This window comes from Clarias gariepinus, chromosome 14 (genome assembly GCF_024256425.1).
Source record: "Clarias gariepinus isolate MV-2021 ecotype Netherlands chromosome 14, CGAR_prim_01v2, whole genome shotgun sequence".
Classification (NCBI taxonomy): domain Eukaryota; kingdom Metazoa; phylum Chordata; class Actinopteri; order Siluriformes; family Clariidae; genus Clarias; species Clarias gariepinus.
In genome coordinates, this window is record NC_071113.1 from 3982379 (window position 1) to 4005174 (window position 22796).

At 41.5% G+C, this 22796-nt stretch overlaps 1 protein-coding gene across 1 annotated transcript; it reads right to left on the minus strand.

Moving 5' to 3' along the window:
* Window positions 1-5062: 5062 nt before the first annotated feature.
* On the minus strand, window positions 5063-22104 carry stat5b (signal transducer and activator of transcription 5b). Its single transcript, XM_053511495.1, has 19 exons — window positions 21967-22104; window positions 15539-15672; window positions 15228-15384; window positions 14799-14888; window positions 14490-14664; window positions 12520-12650; window positions 9857-10008; window positions 9557-9712; window positions 9276-9455; window positions 8998-9085; window positions 7875-7997; window positions 7694-7786; window positions 7406-7612; window positions 7218-7312; window positions 6990-7132; window positions 6596-6751; window positions 6404-6461; window positions 6107-6208; window positions 5063-5938 (listed from the first exon to the last, which is right to left on the minus strand). Exons 2-19 carry the CDS (start codon window positions 15664-15666, stop codon window positions 5815-5817), a joined length of 2358 nt encoding a protein of 785 aa, XP_053367470.1. The 5' UTR covers window positions 15667-15672; window positions 21967-22104; the 3' UTR covers window positions 5063-5814.
* Between the last annotated feature and the right edge of the window lie 692 nt (window positions 22105-22796).

Sequence of the window (22796 nt, forward strand, 5' to 3'; positions counted from 1 at the left end):
GATAAACTGTGATAGGAAACCCCTGCAGTGATGTTTCTGTACATGATGTAAACATGGACCATGTCTTTCAACTTTCCTGCCATGTGTCAGATTTTTGTTGTTTTCCAGCCTAAATCATTCGTTTGCTTCTGTTATTGCAGAATGCTTTGTTGGCAACTCTACACGGCGATATCAAAAGGTTTTGAGACTAGTTTTGCAACACGCCAGCAGATGGCAGCACAACAGAGCACCGACCTTCATCAGGAGCTGTGCAACTAATAAGATGCGTTACCGCGTCTAATTCTCCTTTAGAACAAAGAGAAAACATGAAATTCCGTGTGAAACTGGGCGAACCTGCCACAGAGATGTTTGACATGATTCGGCAAGTTACGGCGATTCTGCGAGGTCTTTTGAGTGGCACTCGCGCTTCAAGAATGAACGAGCATCACTGGAAGACAACAAGGGATCAGGAAGACCTTCAACGAGCTTAAACACTGAAAAGGTCGAAATCATTTGGCAACTTGTGCATGATGAACATTGCTGCCAGTCAGTGTGTCGTATGGAACAGTCCAGGCGATCCTTATGTCTGATTTGAAGATGCACTGCGTTGCTGCAAAGTTTCTCCTCAGGATGCTGACCCAGGAGCAGAAGGAACGTCACGTCATCAAGTCTGCCGTTGATGACCCATTCCTTCCTGTCGAGGATTATGACCGGTGACGAAACTTGAGCGTATGGGTTCGACCCTGAGACGAAGCAAGAGTCTTTACAGTGGAAGAGCCCTTCATCTCCACGACCAAAAAAGGCGAGGCGGGTCCGCAGCAGAGTGCTGCGTCTTTGTCTTTTTCGACTTGTAAAGCATTTTGCATTGAGAACTCGTCCCATGGACCAGATCACCAATAGAGAATTCTATTGCCAGGTTTTAAGGCATCTGAGGGAGGACGTACGCCAAAAGTAACCAGATCTGTCTCGCTGGAATTTCAAAATTTTATAATAATGTCCTACAACTCAGGAAGAGGTGAGGAGTTTCTGATTTAAGACAGTAAGAGCTTCTATGCTGATTCCCGTCCACTCTCTAACTCAAATAATCACGAATGTGGACTTTTCATGCCTGTTTTTACGTGTCATGTTGTTCATTACACTTTAAGGCATAAATATAAATAGCTACAAAATGTTTATTGTTAAGCTGAGTTTATTGCAAACTAAAATTTAGCTGCTGTAGTATTTGGGCTGTAAAATGCTAATCAGAAAAATCCAATAATACAATTCACAGCATTTTGTAATATAGAAGTATAATTTCCATTGTGCCAACAGTAATCAATTACTGCCATAAATGATAGCAATACTGGTAATAATTTTAGCATGTGTATTTGTAAACAGAGTATACAATCATACTTATTCCTGTCAAAAAGTTGTTTAAGTAAATCAGCTGTTTTCTTTACAACATCTAGACAAAAACATGTAACACTGCCACTCATTCTCTATAGCGCTTAGCATGTACAGAGTCGCAGGAGGCATGGAGCCTATCCATGGGGGAGTCAGGGCACAGGGCGAGGTGCCAATTACACACACACTTAATTTGGAAACGCCAATTTGTGTTTTGAAACAGGAAAAACCTGGAACAACAGGTACTGTTCACACACACATTATAACACCCGGCCGAAGGTGGGAATCAAACCCTCGACAACTACAACACCATGCTGACATGTTCAGCAACATTAATGGGTAAAATATTTATAAAACATCATTATCATCATCATGATCCTTTGTCTCACAAGTTACATCAACCACACGCTTAAGATTAAACAAAAAGAGAGGAGTAGAATAAAGCACATCAGATGTCAGGATCTAGTTTTAATTCAAAAAACAGAAACCACAAACAGATTGGCACACGGAAGGCGTATGACACAGTTTGGAATAGGAATACTGCAGCGGGTACACACACACACACACACACACACACACACACACGAATCACAACATGCCCTAAGAGATTATCCACAAAGGCGATAGAGAGACATTAAGCTTAGACAAGAGGCATGTGCCGACACTCAGTTAATTAGACCGGTTTAGTGAGTCACAGTTAACACATTTACTAAGTCACAGCTGACTGATTCAATTTATTAAAAACCACTGATTGAGTCAAAAGAGACTAATTACATGATCGAGAGCAAACTGATTCAATGAGCCAGAGCTGAATGTTTGAGTGATCTAGACCAGATTCGGGGGGGGTCACTGCCGGACGATTCATTTAATATAACAAGGAGAATCAGTGAATGACAGGTGACCAAACCACTGAGTCATACCTCGGCTATAATACGTCAAAGCCAAACGAATTCAGGATTCAAAACAATCCGATTCAGTAATTTAAACCTGATCAAACAAATAATGCGCTGCTTGGAAAATCACTGTTTACTAGAAACGCTGAATCAACACCCACAACTTAAGTGTCAGATGGCAATATCTGGCATATGTAATACTATTATCGTAGATAAGTTAAAAAGCCGCGCATTCCGTTCATCTAAACCGTGGTAGCAGCGAGCGATCGCACATTAAACCAGTGTCACATGAACCGGAAGACAAAGCCAAATCCTGAGTCATTTACACACACTTCAAACACTGAGCAATAGGAGCAGCATAAGTGAACGCATCATCATAAACCGTGAACACAGAAACCTAACATCGGCGCATGCCTCCTGCTATCGGCTCACAGAAGAAGAAGGAAAAAAGTCAACAGCATTTTTTTTTTTTATGTGGGAGAAACCTTTTCCCTCACAGATAACATTCACATAAGTGCAGAATAATTTTGTAAATATTCTCTCTGTGATTGGCGTGCTTTCCTGAGTTCCTAATCTGAAGTTAACGAAGCAAAGGATTAACAGAAACTGGGATTTAGGGGGCGCGACGAAAAGTAAAACTGCTTCCTTTTCTAATCCAGAGGGGCGTGATCACTGTTAGAATAAAAAGCAAAAAAAAAAAAAGTTTGCACGAGGGTTAGACTGCTTAATGAGGTACGAGTAACTAAATTAATTTTAAAACTTACATTATGGATAAAAAAAATTTATATCATGCATGACATTAACATAAAGGGATCATTAATCATATATTTAAAAAAAAAAATTTATGAAATCATTTAGATAAAGTAAGGATCGTTATGGCCATTATTAGGACATGATCACATATTAAAATGACATTAATGAATTAGCCAAGAGGCCACGATCGATTAATTCAAGGACAATGATTACTAAAATACGTAATTTAAAAAAAAGAAGAAAAAAAAAAAGAAAAAAAAAGAAACCAAGCCACTCTAGCATTTTATATATGACCAAACAAAAAATATCAACAAATAGAGGTAATAGTTAAAGAATATCACTTGGGTGGTAAAGAAATTTCTGGATTATTTTTTTTCTTTCTTAATGGGGTATGAATTAAAAATGTCAAAGAAGGCATCTCTGGGGAAAATTACATAAAGGATAGACATTTATACTATTTTCAGGTCCTTTATGATCAGAGGTAGTGAGAATTCAGATATTTATCAAATCTAAAGTGTGTTTTTTGTTATTATTATTAATATTATTATTTTGAAACACAGTAGCTGGTTTAAGGAATCCCTCCACTTCCTGTTTGGGGCACATCTCCAGTTTGAAGGATAAAAGGCATCTAAATTCGACGGATGTCACGTCTCAGCTAAGGCACGGGACAAACAAAGCAGCCCAGAGAAAGACCAGAGCTCATCACTGCTCCTGGATTGTGGGAAAGCATGCTAGCGTTCTGGAGTTCAAGCAAATGATTTAGTCCTCTTAAAACTCAGATAATCTTACTATAAACCGGGACTTTTCTTTTCTTCACCACCTCTGGAGGTGACTCAGAGCGCACCGCAGATGTTCTCTGTGAACAATCAGCGAGTAGAACGCTTGAAGTTTGTAAAAATTGACAGATGACTCATCGGGGACTTGCAAAAGAGACGCATCCGTCTGTGGGAACTGTACGCACAATTGTTCAGCAGCACCACTTGCACATTACAGGAACACGGCTGGGAGTTATTGCCACATGCCTCGTACTGTCCTGACCTCATTCTGGGACATTTCCACATGTTTGGAACAGCAGGAGGTCTGATCATGGCACCAGTGTCCTGAGAAAACTTTCTACCTCGATGGTGTCCAAGCACTAGTGAAACACTGACATCGTGTAGCAGGGGATTATATAGAGAAATAACGGGACAGTTATTACTCTCAGAACTGTGTTCTGTTATTCTACACATTACTTTGACTTGAACATGCTTTGTATATTTCTATGTTTTTATTTGTATTATTACAACAACAATCTGACTTCAACTACTTTAGACCAGATTCAGAGCTGAGTTTCTTTACTGTTTCTAAACAGTATATAATAACAGTGTGAGCTGAATCAGGTGCTATTCTCTGTGCTGCTGATTGATGAGCGTGTACATCGTTGTGTTTAATTAACCCAGTGATTAATGTGATCATAATTAGCACTATTTAAACAATAATATATTAGAAATATCATAGACTTCTTCCACTACTGGCTATATTTTAATTCATATATCACTGTTTATATTCTCTCTCTCTCGCTTTTAAAGAAAAATTATATTACATTTGACACCAAACCAAAAAAAAAAGTTCAGTCTGTTATCCCTGATTTGTTGAGGCATTTAAAAGCAGGAGGATTTTAATGATCTAAATGTGGAGCTCAGTACGAGTGTAACCGACTCTAAACACCAGAAACTTTCCTTGCCTAATAAATAATAATAATAAAAAAAACTAAATAGAGAATTGACCTTTTACTATTATTATTACTTTTATTTTTATTTTATTATTTTATTTTTTTACACTCGATAAGTGCTGGAACACGAGATTAGGCGGAAAAATTCTAGACGTTCGTGAGAACTATTTGCAAAAAACAAAATGTAAAACGAGTTAAATCCTATTACAAGAGAGATGCTTTAGCAAAATAATGACTAGGAATACATTTCTTTCAGGATTTACCTGACGAGTTAATTTAAAAAACAGAAAAATTAAGAGAAAAAGAACCTGCCAAATGAATTCGGAGGATATTGTTGTGTTGTATTGTTAGATACCGATCTAACAAGAAGGCGGAGCTATGATCCGGGTCTTTTTCTGGCCGTTTTTTTTTTTATATTTGGTGTTTTTAAATAAACAAACACCAGATTTCCGACTCTCCGTTTCCTGGAATTCCACTCACTGCTCACAGTTTTTCTCTCACTAGCTAATTTTAGCTTTTCAATGAACAAATGCGTTTTTTATTAGAAAAATCACACACTAGCGCTTTCGTACCAATCCCAACGCTTTTACATTTTTCTCACCTGATCTTTAAACATTGTTTTTTTAATTTTTTATCTAATAAACATTTCTAAGCACAACTGTCTATTAGCGTTCAACAACTTAACACCTGCTGTAGATTGGGCCCAAAAATGTTTAGCAGTAGCATTAGCGTTAGCTTTAAAGGCTGCTTAATTCTTCGTTACCTACATACAACATCCTTTACAGTATTTCATATGTGCTGTAAAGTATTTCATTCATATTATATATTCATATATATCCTTTCTCCCATTTAATCACGGTTAATCGGCTAGCAAAACAGATACGCTACGCGAGCATAGTCATCACGCACAGAAGCAGCGACACAGAAACAAGTCGCTAGTGAACGGTTAAAAAAAAAAACTTTCACATTTGTTTAAAATTTAACCCATTCAAAAAAAAAACGAAAAAAAAAAAAACAGGCAAATGGAATGCGACCCGAGGCGCAGGGGGTGGGGAGAGGGGTGGAGGGTTGGGGTCACTATGGGTAGTTCAAAGGTCATGACTGCTGTCCGCTCCACTGTGCCTCCGAAGGCTGACTTAGGAATTCCTCCACCTGTCTGGCCATGTCCATCGTTTCGTCCAGATCGAAATCTCCGCTCTCGTCCAGCATCGGATCGCCACTAAACACACACACACACACACACACACACACACACAAACATGGTTGCTAACAATGTCAAAGCTACACTTAAATTCCATTACACTGATGCTAGAATACGCTTTTGAAGTGAGTATGTCGAATGACACACAGTGAGCGGTGAGAATGAATAAAGAGAGAGTGTATTCACATGGTGGGGTAGATGGTGAAGCTGCCAGGCTGAGTGATGGTGGGGGAGGAGTCCATGAAGGTGGGGTTTCCAGGAGACTGCTCAGGATTGGACGATGCAAACCTATAAGGGGCGGCGGAAAACATTTCTATTTCATAATTATGCCAATAATAACATAATAATTGCTAGCTAACTTGATATGACGGTTAATATTCGTGAGGCTATTGCTATTAATTATGCTAATAAAGTTGTAAGAAAAATGGTTGCAAGCTAGGTGCAGATTTGTCATTGACTTGTCTACGAATGAAAAGTACTCACTCTACTTTGACCACCTGCTTGATCTCTGGCTTGACGTAACCGTCTCCCACCGCTTTAGCTGCGAGACAAGAACAACAAACACACGGCCACCATCAAGATTACAGGCTTAGAGACGCTGTTTTTTTAGGTTTGAACTTAGCTACGGTATTAACGCGGGTGTGTAAGGTAACAGCAGGAGTGTTGTTGGCGTACAGTTGGGCGGCGTGCAGTAGCGGGAGAAGACCTCGTCTTTGGGCTGGCTGGGGTAAAGGAACAGCAGGTGGTTCAGGTCACTGATTCGGTCGGCTAGAGAGCGGATGGAGAAATCTTTTGTGGTGAAGGGCATCAGGTTCCAGACCATCCTTTCTCCTGAAACAACACACACACACACACACACACACACACAGATGTACAACACAGACAGAAGAGTCAATAAACTCATTGCACTGGAGCTGCACTGCCTCACTGATTGATTAATCGATCGATTACCTGATCGGTCAATTAATTAATACGGTCAACTCAGTTGTGAATCCATTCGTTCATTAGTTGCTTTATTTTATGGAACTAAAGGCCTCGTTTGATGTCGAGTATCGACTGATAGACAGACCTGCTTTGTTGGGGTTCTCCGCCACCCAGGCGATGGTGATCCCTCCAATCTCCGAGTCGCTGAAGCGCAGCAGGAACGTCCCGTTCGGTTTGGACAGCAGCATGTCCTGAGCCTGCTGTTTATTCAGGAAACCCAGGATCGCCCTGGAAAACAAAAACACACACACACGTCTTTCCCATGCGCTTAACCCTCGAGTCTGCGCTAAAGGAACATTCCGGTTGATGTTACCCGTCGTTCCAGTGAGCTTTCAGGTGTTTCTTCATCAGCTCTATGACTCCATCGAACCACTGCCAGAAGGTGAAGTTCCTTCCTGGTAAACTCTCCTACACAAAACACAGCAGATCCATCACTCACATGATACCTGGTTTGTTTGGCAGGCCGTGTTGACTAGCTGCTAGCCTAGCGTGCTCGCCTACCCGGTTGAACTGAGACCAGGTCATGGTCATGCTCCGGTAATCCTCAGGGTTGTTGCTTGAGCTGCTGAAGGCTTTCTGAGCGAGGAACACCAGGTTCTCCTCCGATAATCCCCGCTCGCTCTGCACCTCCGATTTATATTTCATGTTCAGAGCTTCGCACAGCTGCGGCCATGACACCTTATCGGGGACGACAAAGGGGACCCGGCCCTGCAGAAGGACACGACCACATCCGTTTATACCACAGTCTGATATTTAATGCTCATAAGTCAAGTTGGAACAAAACTTTACCGGCTCGGAGAAGGCGTTGTCCCAGAGCACAGTTGCCGTGGCGTTGTTGTCTTGACTACCGTGCACGATGACCACGACGGGCAGCGATAACGTCTGTGATGATGAAGGAAGTGTAATTAATTATTATAGATTTTAGCAGCATAAGATACTGGAATTGTTGAGATTTGAGTCGGGATGTGACCTTGACATGGAACATGAGCTCGTTTCCTCCTACGCTAAACTGAGACTCGAACAGGACGGTGAACTTCTCCTCCGTCACCGACTCGGCGCCGCGTCTGTCTGAGCGTTTGATCCGCTTCAGAGACTGGACGGCAGAGGGACAGAAGTGAACATGTGGTTATTTCACACACAATACATTAAAATTTATACTGTAGCTCTGGTGAACGCACATAAGCATGCATTTGCACTCTGGCCCTTTTACTCGAGCACTATGTCACACTAGGTATACAGGTAATCAATCTCCAACTTATGAACGAGTTCTGTTCCAGGAGCACGTTCATAAGTCTGACAAAGTGAATCTTGCACGCATTTGACACGAATGTACGAAATGTTACGCCAAATAACGTAAATGCGCCTAAGGAAATGAATCTCACGTCAAATATAATAGTGTTGTCTCTGCGCTTTTAAATCGCGAGGGGAATCCCATTTTGTTTCAAAACTGTTTTCCATGGTATTGGACTGTGAACTCTGTTTTGTTGAGGATTTTCAGAAATTAGTTTATTTTACCATCAGGACAGATTTACAGGACATATTTTCTATCATCACACTCCTGGTCTGATTCACTGAAACCGGTGAAGCCCACTCATATCTCCCCCCCCACCCCACCAATACATACAGTCTACCAGACTTTAGACACTTTATACATTTCACTTTCACACACTGAAAATAATGTATATAATTGTAAATATTGGTATCTGGTGCATTGCAGCGGCTATTTTTTGTAAAATACACAAGTTACTTCCATGATTGAATCAGAAGTAGAACCGCAGCCTGTTCATATCTGTGAAAATTTATAATTCGAATGTTTGTAAGTCAGGACTACAATATAAAACTGTAATAAACTTACATAGTTAATTTGCTATCTGTTGCTTAACTAGCTAACAGTAATGGACACCGCTTGTCTTATTTTAGCTGAATTGCTATCTAGCTGCACAGATTCTATAGTGGACAGACTCATCATTACTGCACCATCATCCAGGTCAGTTCAGCTTTTCTGAAATATTTGCAAGCTTATAATTAAAGCATGCATCTGTTTTAGTAAACGCCGCCCCTCATGTGTCAGAACTACGTCTTTTTGTTCTCACCATGTTCCTGAAGTGTGCACTCAGAGTCCCAGTGGTTTGGTGATACTCCATCACACAGTTGTTGTTCAGGATTTCTCCACTACTGTCACTGGAACAAACAGACACACACACACACACACACACACACACACACAGACACAGACACAGACACACAGACAGATTACAACATGCAAACTTAATACAGCAACCAGAACTGACGAGCGTCAGCACTCTGATTGGTTCAAGCTGTTTAGGAATCATGACCAGATAAGGAGTGTCAGAGCTTGTTTAGGACGTACTTCCTGGTGCTCTCGTTCTTCAGCAGAGCTTTGGCCTGCTGCTCGTTGATGATGGTGGCTTTAACCTGCGGGGGGTTCATGTGGACGTTGAGTTTCCCCCCGACCAGCAGGCGTACGGTGGTGGCAAACTTGGTCTGTGTCTTTAACACCTGAGGAGGCTGTCTCTCGATGATGAACGTGCTAAGGAGAAGAAAATAGGTCAAATAAAAATGAAGGAACATATAACGTTTGACGTAACTGAGTGACGCTGGTCAGTGAATCTTGCGCGGTGGTGAACTCACCTGGTGACGAGCGCTGAGATGATGTCAGTGATGGTAGCGTTGAGCTCTTTGAGCAGCTCCTCCGTCGGCCCGGGGATGGGGAGCTGCTGCGTCAGGTGATCGACACGCCTGAGCTGCTGTCTGTTCTGCCACACCATATCAGCCAACTTCTCACACCTGAGCACCACAACGTCATCAGATCTACAGCACTTACAGCTCCGTGTTCTATACAGTTGGAGTGTTTACAGTAGAAATGCTAGTGTGCGAGTGTGTGAGTGTGTGTGTGTGTGTGTGTGTGTGTGAGAGTGTGTGTGAGTGTACCAAGACTGCAGGACATCCAGACTTCCTTCCGATGGTCCCCCGTTTCCAGCTAACTGTTGTCGTCTCTTCCACTGGATCAGTTCATCGTCCACAATCACCGTCTGCTGTTTCCTCAACAACGCCAGAGTCCTTTGGTGCTTCTCTGCCAGGTCCTACACACACACACACACACACACACATACACACACACACACACACACACATTTTCCATGTATCAGACTTGAACTAGCAACAATTTCTCTCTTCTTCTTTGTCTTTCGGCTGTTCCCTTTCAGGGGTCGCCACAGCGAATCATTTGCCTCCATCTAACCCTATCCTCTGCATCCTCTTCTCTCACACCAACTAACTTCATGTCCTCTCTCACTGCATCCATAAATCTTCTCTTTGGTCTTCCTCTAGACCTCCTGCCTGGCAGTTCCAACCTCAGCATCCTTCTACCGATATATTCACAATCTCTCCTCTGAACATGTCCAAACCACCTCAATCTGGCCTCTCTGACTTTATCTCCAAAACATCTAACGTGGGTTGTCCCTCTAATGAACTCATTCTCGATCCTATCCATCCTTGTCACTCCCAAAGAGAACCTCAACATCTTCAGCTCTGCTACCTCCAACTCTGCCTCCTGTCTTTTCTTCAGTGCCACTGTCTCTAAGCCGTAGAGCATTGCTGGTCTCACCACTGTCCTGTACACCTTTCCTTTCATTCTCGCTGATACTCTTTTATCGCACAACACACCTGACACTTTTCTCCACCCATTCCAACCTGCCTGTATCCGCCTCTTCACCTCCTTTGAACACTCTCCGTTGCTCTGGACCGTTGACCCTAAGTACTTAAAATCCTGCACCTTCTTTACCTCTGCTCCCTGTAGCCTCACCGATCCTCCTGGGTCCCTCTCATTTACACACATGTATTCCGTCTTGCTGCGGCTAACCTTCATTCCTCTGCTTTCCAGAGCATACCTCCACCTCTCCAAATTTTCCTCCACCTGTTCCCTGCTCTCGCTACAGAGCACAATGTCATCTGCAAACATCATAGTCCATGGGGACTCCTGTCTTACCTCATCTGTCATCCTGTCCATCACCAGAGCAAACAAAAAGGGGCTTAGAGCCGATCCTTGATGCAGACCCACCTCCACCTTGAACTCTTCTGTCACACCTACAGCACATCTTACCACTGTCTTACAGCTCTCATACATGTCCTGCACCACTCTAACATACTTATCTGCCACTCCAGACTTCCTCATACAATACCACAGCTCCTCTCTTGGCACCCTGTCATACGCTTTCTCTAAATCTAAAAAGACACAATGCAACTCCCTGTTACCTTCTCTATACTTCTCCGCCAGCATCCTTAAAGCAAATACTGCATCTGATGTACTCTTTCTAGGTATAAAACCATATTGCTGCTCACAAATGCTCACCTCTGCCCTTAACCTAGCTTCCACTACTCTTTCCCACAGCTTCATTGTCTGGCTCATTAGCTTTATACCTCTATAATTGCCACAGCTTTGCACATCTCCCTTGTTCTTAAAAATTGGCACCAATACACTTCTCCTCCATTCCTCTGGAATCCTCTCACTCTCCAAGATCTTGTTAAACAAACTTGTCAGAAACTCTACTGCCACCTCTCCTAAGCACTTCCATACCTCCACAGGTATGTCATCAGGACCAACAGCCTTTCCACTCTTCATCCTCTTCAAGGCCCTTCTCACCTCACTTCTACTAATATTTGCTACTTCCAGTTCCACAACAGTTGCCTCTTCTACTCTTTGTTCTCTTTTATTTTCCTCATTCATCAACTCCTTAAAGTACTCCTTCCATCTTCCCATCACCCTCCTGGCATCTGTCAGTACATTTCCATCTCTATCTTTAATCACTCTAACCTGCTGCACATCCTTCCCATCTCTATCTCTCTGCCTTGCCAACCTGTACAGATCCACCTCTCCCTCCTTACTGTCTAGCCTAGCATACAAGTCCTCATATGCTCTTTGTTTGGCCTTTGCCACCTCTACCTTCACCTTACTCTGCATCTCCCTGTACTCCTGTCTACTCTCTTCAGTCCTCTCAGTGTCCCACTTCTTCTTAGCTAGCCTCTTTCCCTGTATACACTCCTGGACTTCCTCATTCCACCACCAAGTCTCCTTGTCCACTTTCCCCTTACCTGATGATACACCAAGTACCCTCCTACCTGTCTCCCTGATCACATTGGCTGTAGTTGTCCAGTCAACTGAAAGCCCCTCCTGACCACCCATAGCCTGTCTCAACTCCTCCCTAAAGACTTCACAACATTTTTCCTTTCTCAGCTTCCACCACTTTGTCCTCTGCTCTGCCTTTGTCCTCTTCGCCTTCCTCACCACCAGGGTTATTTTACACACCACCGTTCTGTGTTGTCTGGCTACACTCTCCCCTACCAACACTTTGCAGTCACTGATCTCTTTCAGATTACAACGTCGACACAAGATGTAGTCGACCTGAGTGCTTCTGCCTCCACTCTTATATGTCACCCTATGTTCCTGCCTCTTCTGGAAGAAAGTAGTTCCTGCCTCTTCTGGAAGAAAGTAGTTCCTGCCTCTTCTGGAAGAAAGTAACAACTAGCAACAATTTCTCTCAGTTAGTGCAAAAGGTTTTGCCGTGTGTGTGTGTGTGTGTGTGTGTGTGAGGTACCTGTCTGTATTTCTGCAGTGTGTTAGCCTCTCGAGTTATCCACGTCTCTAATGTAGCTTTCCTGCTCTGCAGACTCGTCTCTCTCTGCACGCGCTCGGCCGGCGCCAAACTCGACAAACTGCTCAACTGAGCTGGAAAGAGAAAATCATAAATAATATAAAAATATGAATCAAAAATAAATAAATAAACAAACAAACAAACAAAATACAGGTCCTTCTCAAAAAATTAGCATATTGTGATAAAGTTCATTATTTTCTGTAATGTACTAATAAACATTAGACTTTAATATATTTTTGATTTATTACACACAACTGAAGTAGTTCAAGCCTTTTAATTATTTTAATATTGATGATTTTGGCATAAAGCTCATGAAAACCCAAAATTCCTATCTCAAAAAATTAGCATATCATGAAAAGGTTCTCTAAACGAGCTATTAACCTAATCATCTGAATCATCTAATTAACTCTAAACACCTGCAAAAGATTCCTGAGGCTTTTAAAAACTCCCAGCCTGGTTCATTACTCAAAACCGCAATCATGGGTAAGACTGCCGACCTGACTGCTGTCCAGAAGGCCATCATTGACACCCTCAAGCAAGAGGGTAAGACACAGAAAGAAATTTCTGAACGAATAGGCTGTTCCCAGAGTGCTGTATCAAGGCACCTCAGTGGGAAGGCTGTGGGAAGGAAAATGTGTGGCAGAAAACGCTGCACAACGAGAAGAGGTGACCGGACCCTGAGGAAGATTGTGGAGAAGGACCGATTCCAGACCTTGGGGGACCTGCGGAAGCAGTGGACTGAGTCTGGAGTAGAAACATCCAGAGCCACCGTGTACAGGCGTGTGCAGGAAATGGGCTACAGGTGCCGCATTCCCCAGGTCAAGCCACTTTTGAACCAGAAACAGCGGCAGAAGCGCCTGACCTGGGCTACAGAGAAGCAGCACTGGACTGTTGCTCAGTGGTCCAAAGTACTTTTTTCGGATGAAAGCAAATTTTGATGTCATTCGGAAATCAAGGTGCCAGAGTCTGGAGGAAGACTGGGGAGAGGGAAATGCCAAAATGCCTGAAGTCCAGTGTCAAGTAGCCACAGTCAGTGATGGTCTGGGGTGCCATGTCAGCTGCTGGTGTTGGTCCACTGTGTTTTATCAAGGGCAGGGTCAATGCAGCTAGCTATCAGGAGATTTTGGAGCACTTCATGCTTCCATCTGCTGAAAAGCTTTATGGAGATGAAGATTTAATTTTTCAGCACGACCTGGCACCTGCTCACAGTGCCAAAACCACTGGTAAATGGTTTACTGACCATGGTATTACTGTGCACAATTGGCCTGCCAACTCTCCTGACCTGAACCCCATAGAGAATCTGTGGGATATTGTAAAGAGAAAGTTGAGAGACGCAAGACCCAACACTCTGGATGAGCTTAAGGCCGCTATCGAAGCATCCTGGGCCTCCATAACACCTCAGCAGTGCCACAGGCTGATTGCCTCCATGCCACGCCGCATTAAAGCAGTCATTTCTGCAAAAGGATTCCTAACCAAGTATTGAGTGCATAACTGAACATATTTATTTGAAGGTTGACTTTTTTTGTATTAAAAACACTTTTCTTTTATTGGTCGGATGAAATATGCTAATATTTTGAGATAGGAATTTTGGGTTTTCATGAGCTGTATGCCAAAATCATCAATATTAAAACAATAAAAGGCTTGAACTACTTCAGTTGTGTGTAATGAATCTGAAAAATATGAAAGTCTAATGTTTATCAGTACATTACAGAAAATAATTAACTTTATCACAATATGCTAATTTTTTGAGAAGGACCTGTACATTTAAACTAAAAAACAAAGAATTTATGCTAGCTGCTCAAGTAAATGCTATAACCACTGTGTTTATGTGCAGAGTACACACAGTACATGAGAAGTGTGTGTGTGTGTGTGTGTGTGTGTGTGTGTGTGTGTGTGTGTGTGTGTGTGTGTACCCTGGATCCTCAGGCTCTCCTGGTACTGGATGATGAAGTACTCCTGACTGTGCTGGAGTTTGCGCAGGTCGCTCTCCGTCTCCTGCGTCAAGGCGCGCAGCTCCTCAAACATCTGGTTGATCTGCTGGTATTTCTGAGGCGTGGCATCTGTAGCTCCGCCCCCTGGAGAGCTCACCTGTTAAATAAAATTAAAAAAATTCAAATTCAAAAATCTAACTGATGTGAAACTGTGATGAGTATAAGCTAGACAGTGTTAAACCAGGTGTGTGTGTGTGTGTGTGTGTGTGTGTGTGTGGGAGAGAGACTCACGTTAGAAGCATCCTGTACGAGTCTCTGCTCCGTGTAGAGGATGTGTTTGATGCATCGCACCAGCTCTATCGGACACGCCTCGTACGTGCTCTAAACAAATAAAAACAGCATTAAGCTATGTTTAACAACAGCAGAGTGAAAGACAGACAGACAGACAGAAGGAGAGGCAGACATATACACAAACAAAGAAAGTGATCAGATAGACAAACAGGCACACACAGGCGGACAACTAGATAGTCAAATAGTCAGAAAGACAGAGACAGACTGGTGGACTAAGAAAGCATTATAGAGACAGACAGATAGACGGCAATAGATAGACAGACTGTAGGACAGACAGGCACTTAGAGTCAATCACCTGGCTCATACCAGGTGTGAACTGTTTATATGTGTGTGTGTGTGTGTGTGTGTGTGTGTGTGTGTGTGTGTTACCTTCAGCTGTGTGGCGTAATGTCCCAGTTTGATCTTGAGCAGGAAGCCGTCCTCGCCCATCTGATGCTCCGCCCTCCTCTGCAGCTCCTGGATCAGACTTTCCAAAAGACGCTTCGCCTTAAACTCCTCCTGCTGCTTCTCCAAATCGATGGCATCCCTGTGCACACACACACACACACACACACACCAGATCAGTCAAATGTCAGCATTAATTCCCAAATAACGATATATAATAAAATGATATAAAATATCTAATTTAGAGTTTTGTGTGTGTGTGTGAGAGAGAGAGAGAGAGAGAGAGAGAGACTCACCAAGGCTGTGTCTCAATCCACTGGGCGAGGTAGTGGCGCACTTCTATGGGGAAGTGCTGGCCGTAGAGCGCCTGCATCTGATGGAGAGCGTCGCCCTGTAATTGCTGGGCCTGGATCCATAACGCCATCGCTACCTGACACACAGACACACAAGGTAACAAACAGATACAGTGCAGTTTCTTTATGAACCTACAGGTGGCGCCCTAAACTATTTTGTGTAGGGGTGAACTATTAGAAGTAAACTTTTTGTGTGTGAACTGAACTATGAGGAGTGAACTATTTGTGTGTCGAAGTGAATTATTTGCTAAACTTTTTTAGAATTAATAATTATGGCAGATTCAGTCCCGGTCAAAAGTTTAAGAAAAATGGCAAAAAAAATCATATTTTGCATGGTTGGATCTTAACAAGGTTCCAAGTAGAGCTTCAACATGCAACAAGAAGAAATGGGACTGAGACAAAACATTTTTTGAGCATTCAATTTAATGAGAAACAACGATTAAACTGAAACAGGCTGTTTTACAGCTGATCAAAAGTTTAGAACCACACCTAAAAAATTCTTTTTTTTTTTTACGTAACCGCCCCAAAACAGAAATCAAACTTCCAAACATGAACTCAGTTATGAGTTTGGATTGGATTTAGATCAGGGGAACATGCTGGATGGGCCAAAAGAGTGATGTTATTCTCCTGGAAGAAGTCCCTTGTCCTGCGGCCATTGTGTACTGTAGTGTTGTCCAGTTGAAAAACCCAGTCGTTACCACACAGACGAGGGCCCTCAGTCATGAGGAATGCTCTCTGCAACATCTGGACGTAGCCAGCGGCCGTTTGACGCCCCTGCACTTCCTAAAGCTCCATTGTTCCACTGAAGGAAAAAGCACCCCAGACCACTGTGGCGCGTAGAAAACATCTCAGGTGGGATCTGCTTGTCATGCCAGTAACGTTGGAAACCATCAGGACCATCAAGGTAAAATTTTTTTTTTTTATTAGAGAGTAAAACTTTCTTCCACCTTTGAATGTCCCATGCTTGGTGCTCTCCTGCAAAGTCAAACAAACAGTTCTGTGGCATGCAAGGAGACGAGGTCTTTGAAGACGTTTTTTGTTTTTGAAGCCCTTCAGGCTCAGATGCCATCTGATGGTTATGGGGCTGCAGTCAGCACCAGTAACGACCTTAATTTGAGTCGAGGATCGTCCAGTGTCTTGACGGACAGCCAATTGGATCCTCTGGCTCAGTGCTGGTGAAACTTTTTTGGGTCTCCCACTTGACTTTTTTGTTCCATAACCCTCAGGATCATTTAAGAAATTCCAAATGACTGTCTTACTGCGTCCCACCTCAGCAGCGATGGCGCGCTGTGAGAGACCCTGCAGTTCAACAACCTGACCACGTTCAAAAACAACACACCTTTGCACAGATTTGGCCTTTTAAAGGCATGTGGTCCTAAAATTTTGATCAGCTGTAAAACAGTTTAATCAGTTTTAATCAGCCTGTTTCAGTTTAATCGTTATTTTCAATTAATTGAATGCTCAAAAATGTTTTGTCTCACTCCCATTTCTTCTTGTTGCATGTTGAAGTTCTACTTGGAACCTTGTTAAGATCCAACCATGCAAAATATAATTTTTTGCCATTTTTTAAGTGGTCTTAAACTTTTGATCGGGACTGTAACAGAGATATATGCAGCTTAGTAACAATGTAGATTTTTGCCTAATTTAATTTAAAATTTAATGTTAAACTCTTGTTTGGTAAGCATTGTCTAAACTCTGCGTTTGGTTTAAATAAGAAAACTAATTTTAGAAGGAACGTGCAACATTTAATTACTCATGTTCATTTCAGTCGTGAAGCTGCTGAATAAAGTTACAACATAAAGCTTCAACTTTTTATAAGGTTCAGGATCTTAAAATTATATTAAAAGTTAATGTGCAGTCAGGATATTTGTAAAAACGTGATACTTACAGAATCACAATATGAATCAAATCAGCACAGAAGTATTGCGTTAATATTTTATTGTGTGGTCTCTGATGATTCCATAAAATACAGATAAATTTATTTTTGTTTTAGATTTAATTCTAATTAAACTTGCTCTTATGACTAGAGTTGCATCGATCTGATACTCTGGATCAGTTATTGGTGATGCGTGACCAGAGTTTGATTAAATAGCAAAAAATATTAGTCTACAGTAAACAACTATGATAATTCTTATACAAACACAATTATTTATTTTAAAACAGCCACACGTGAGTGTGATAGGCAAGTTTAGCATGCGAAGTAGGTTACCTCAGGGCGTTGAACATGTCCCTGATATGGAAATGTTTTACTCTCGATACAGCAGCTAGTGGCACTGCAAATTATACTATTTGCAAAGCCAAAGTTTCAAGAGGTGAAAGTAGTGTTTAATTAATTTAATTCAAATTTAATCAAGCATTTTCAAAAGCATCACACAAAAAAACATAAACAGTTCGCGCAAATCAAACGGAAAAAGGATGAGTCAAAGCAGCTGACCTTGACAGATGCGTTTCAGAGGCAAGAAAAACTTTCACATCAGAACCCTAAACCTGTAAAAGTAACAAAAAAGGTACTTGAATTCATTGTTCTAGATAACCAGCCTCTCTCTGTTGTCGAAAATACTGGTTTCCGTCGCCTCATGGAGCATCTGGAACCGCGATATAGTTTGCCATCTCAAACATCCGTTTCTAAGAGCGCTTATCCTAAGCTGTATCCAGAGTTTCCTCACATATTGCAGACCAATTAAAAGACGTTTGGTCCTTCAGCTTCACCACAGATATTTGGACTCCGACATGTGCCCCATGTCACTTCTAAGTTTAACGGCACATTGGTTAAATGAAAATTATGATTTGCAGAGGCACACCTAAAAAAAAAAAAATGAGAGGGTCACACACCAGCAGGGCGATTTCAGAGTCGAAGAAATGCTTGATGGACGGAAAATTCCTATATCCAAAGTACACGTGATTTTGCGGGACAATGCCTGCAATATGAAGAAAACGATGGATGATTTGGGAGTCCATAGTTTGGGCTGGGTGGTACACTCATTACAGCTTGTTGTTAACGAGCAGAAAAAAAAAATAATCCAACCAATAAGTTTAGAAATCGACAACTCCTGTAGGATTTTAGAGGAACTGCAGTATATTACAATCTTGAATGCAGACATACACTATACTGGCAAAAGTATTCGCTCACCTGCCTTCACATGCATATAAACTTGAAAAACATCCAATTCTTAATCCATAGGGTTTAATATGATGTTGTCCCGCCCCATTTGCAGCTATAACAGGTTCAACTCTTCTTGGCAAGGTTTTCCACAAGGTTTAGGAGTGTGTTTATGGGAATTTTTGACCATGTTGAGTCATGTTTGAACATGAAGGAACCGTACTCAATCTTTTCCCACAAAGTTGGGAGCATGAAATTGTCCAAAATGTCTTGTTTTGATAAAGCACTAAAAGTTGCTTTCACTGGAAATAAAGGGCCGAACCCAACTCCTGAAAAACAACCCCACCCCAGTTCCAGTATGACTGCGTACCAGTGCACAAACAAGGTCCATAAACACATGAATAAGCCAATGCAAGAATTGTTACACAAAAGAATTGCAATACATAATTTTTTTCTTGACAGTTGACTAGTTAAAGTATGAAATAGTTACTAACACTAAGTAGCAAAGATGGAAATCACCAGTCACCTCCCGATACAATATTATTCTGATACCTAACGATTCAATTAATTTTGCGATTCTATAAAGTATCACGATTTTACAAATATCCTGATTCAATATTACAGTTTTACCCGATTTTGTTAAATTTTAAACCTACAAAAAGTTGAATGAGCAATTACTATACAAAATAACTTCAAAGAGTCTAACATTTAACTTCAAATTTAATTAAGCAGCAAAAAAAAGTTACTTTTTCGTGTAAGGATGTGTTATGAGTGGGTTTGAGACTAATTCGCTCATGAGTTTGAAGTAAAAGGCAGATCAGAGGCTTTTAACGTACATGATTTCTGATAATGTAATGCCATAAAAATGTGCTTCTGTTGCGCCACTCGGAAGCTTCTGCGCTTGCTACAGCATCGTTTGTATCTGAGGCTGATTGGCCGATCACCGGTCACAGCCAATCACACTGAAAACCAGTAGATTCTTCTCACTGTCTGATCGACCAGTTCATCTATATTATATAAATGTAAAAAAAAAAATTTTTAATCTATTTTTGAGTCAGATGGTCTCAACACTGGTAGTGCATTACATAGATTATGAAATAGAGACTGACATTAGCTAGTGCACGAGGCAGCAGAGAGGGCGACAAATTTGATTCATTCCTTTTGTGTGGCAATTCGCACTTCACCACACTGACTCCAAAATAAATTATTTTAAATAAATTATTAATCTAGTTATGTTTGTCTTTGTGGTGGGGAAATGTTGCTGTTCCTCTAAATTCCACAGGTGGTGCTCTAAACTATTTACACACAGCACAGCATACTGTGTGGTAGAAACAAATTACTTGGCAGGTTTATTTAGAATTATAACAAACTCTAAAAGAATTGTAATATAGAATTAGGACATTTATAAACTTGTGACACGCACAGAATCAAAATACAAATAAAATTGGCACTGAAGTATCGTGATAACACCGTATCAGGAGGGCTCCCAACCACATTACAGATCAGAGGTAGTGTAGTAGAACTAGACGGAATACTGAATGAACACTAGTGAGTGCACCTGACAGTGTGTGAAACACTGACTAAACACTAAGTAGTGCACTAGATAGAGTTCACAGTACTGACAAATAATTAAGTAGTGCACTAGCTAGAATATAAAAATACTAACTAAATACTAAATAGTGCCTTAGCTAGTGTATAAAATAGTGACTAAACACCAAGAAGTGCACTAGATGGAGTATACAATACTGACAAATTATTAAGCTGTGCACTAGCTAGAATATAAAATACTGACTGAATACTAAATGGTGCACTAGACAGAGTACAAGATACTGACTAAACACTAAGTAGTGCACTGGGTAGAGTACAAGACACTGACTAAACACTAAGTAGTGCACTAGCTAGAGTATAAAATACTGACTAAACACTAAGTAGTGCACTAGGCAGAGTATAAGATACTGAATAAAACTAGGTAGTGCACTAGGTAGAGTACAAGACACTGACTAAATACTAAGTAGTGCACTAGCTAGAGTATAAAATACTGACTAAACACTAAATAGTGCACTAGACAGAGTATAAAATACTGACTAAACACTAAGTAGTGCACTAGGTAGAGTACAAGACACTGACTAAATACTAAGTAGTGCACTAGCTAGAGTATAAAATACTGACTAAACACTAAGTAGTGCACTAGGCAGAGTATAAGATACTGAATAAAACTAGGTAGTGGACTAATTACAGTATAAAATAGTGACTAAACACAAAGTAGTGCACTAGATGGAGTATACAATACTGACAATTATTAAGTTGTGCACTAGCTAGAATATAAAATACTGAGTAAATACTAAATGGTGCACTAGACAGAGTACAAGATACTGACTAAACACTAAGTAGTGCACTAGGTAGAATATAAAATACTGAGTAAATACTAAATGGTGCACTAGACAGAGTACAAGATACTGACTAAACACTAAGTAGTGCACTAGGTAGAGTACAAGACACTGACTAAATACTAAGTAGTGCACTAGCTAGAGTATAAAATACTGACTAAACACTAAGTAGTGCACTAGACAGAGTATAAAATACTGACTAAACACTAAGTAGTGCACTAGGTAGAGTACAAGACACTGACTAAATACTAAGTAGTGCCCTAGCTAGAGTATAAAATACTGACTAAACACTAAGTAGTGCACTAGGTAGAGTACAAGACACTGACTAAACACTAAGTAGTGCACTAGGTAGTGTACAAGACACTGACTAAACACTAAGTAGTGCACTAGACAGATGTGACCAGATGACAGACTACCAGATGTACACTACACTATACCAGCTGTAAAAGTAGTTAGCTGTAATTAATGAGTGCTATGGCAGCTGTAAAGTTTACAGGAAGTGACGCAACACTATTAGCCAACAAATAGTGATATTAGCAAATGCAGCTTAGCAAGAGTCGAAGTTCCAATTCCACTAGCTTAGCCTAGCATGTTATCTAACACTGCACAATACATGCTGATGTTAACTAAACTCTATTAACGGTTAGAAACACGTGATTCTAACTCCTCCAGCGTCGATACCGTAGATAAACAGCACCGTTTGCTGAGAGAGATGTTTAAATGCAGGTGGAGAGGCGTTACCTGGCTGAGTTATGCTAAGCTAAGCTAATCAGTCAGAGGAATGCTATACTGTGCTAACTAAAACTGAGCCAAACTGTTGCGCTTTCTGTAAAACCACAGCCACCAGGAGGGCAGAAAACGAGGGGATTCGTGCTTGGACTCACTGATTAGCCGCGTCTCGATTCCAGTCAACACGCCGTCAATCCATCAATGAGCATCAGGCTGTCATTCAGGCAAAAAATGTGCCATGAAAGCAGGAGTTAAAGTTTAGCAGGTTTCCGGAATGGCCGTGTTTGTGTGGGCGGAATGTCGCTCTGTAGTGCCGCGGTACCGCCGCTCGCCTGCAGAGGCCGCCAAACCCACACAAATCAAACATCACGGGCCCTCTTGAAAGTAATTATTATGTAACGTACTACCAGGCCAGAAACACAGTCACACATTAATATTTCATTAGAACCCCTTTTGCTTTAATTAAGACACCCATTCGCTGTGTCGTTTTAATAAGCTTACGCAGTGTTACGACATTTATTTCCATCCAGAGTCGCATTAATTTCTCTAAGAACTTGTACTGATAATGGGAAAGTCGGACTGCTGTATATAATCTTCTCCAGCACATCACAACCAATACATTTGGCAAAAACTTTTAATTATTAAATTCAGTTGTTCCAAACAGGCCCCCTACCCCCGGTGAAGGGCAATCTTAATGCTTATGCATACCAAGACATCTTGGATAATGCTGTGCTGGCAAATGTTTGGGTAATGCCCTTTTCTATTTCAGCATGACTGTGCCCTAGTGCACAAACCAAGGACTATAAAGGCATGGTTCGATGAGTCCAGTGTGGAGGAACTTAACTGGCCTGCAAAGAGCCATGACCTCAACCCCATCGAGCACCTTTGGGATGAACTGGGACAGAGATCGCAAGCCAGGTCTCCTCGTCCAACATCAGTGCCTGACCTCATAAATGCTCTACAGAACGAATGGGCACAATTCCCA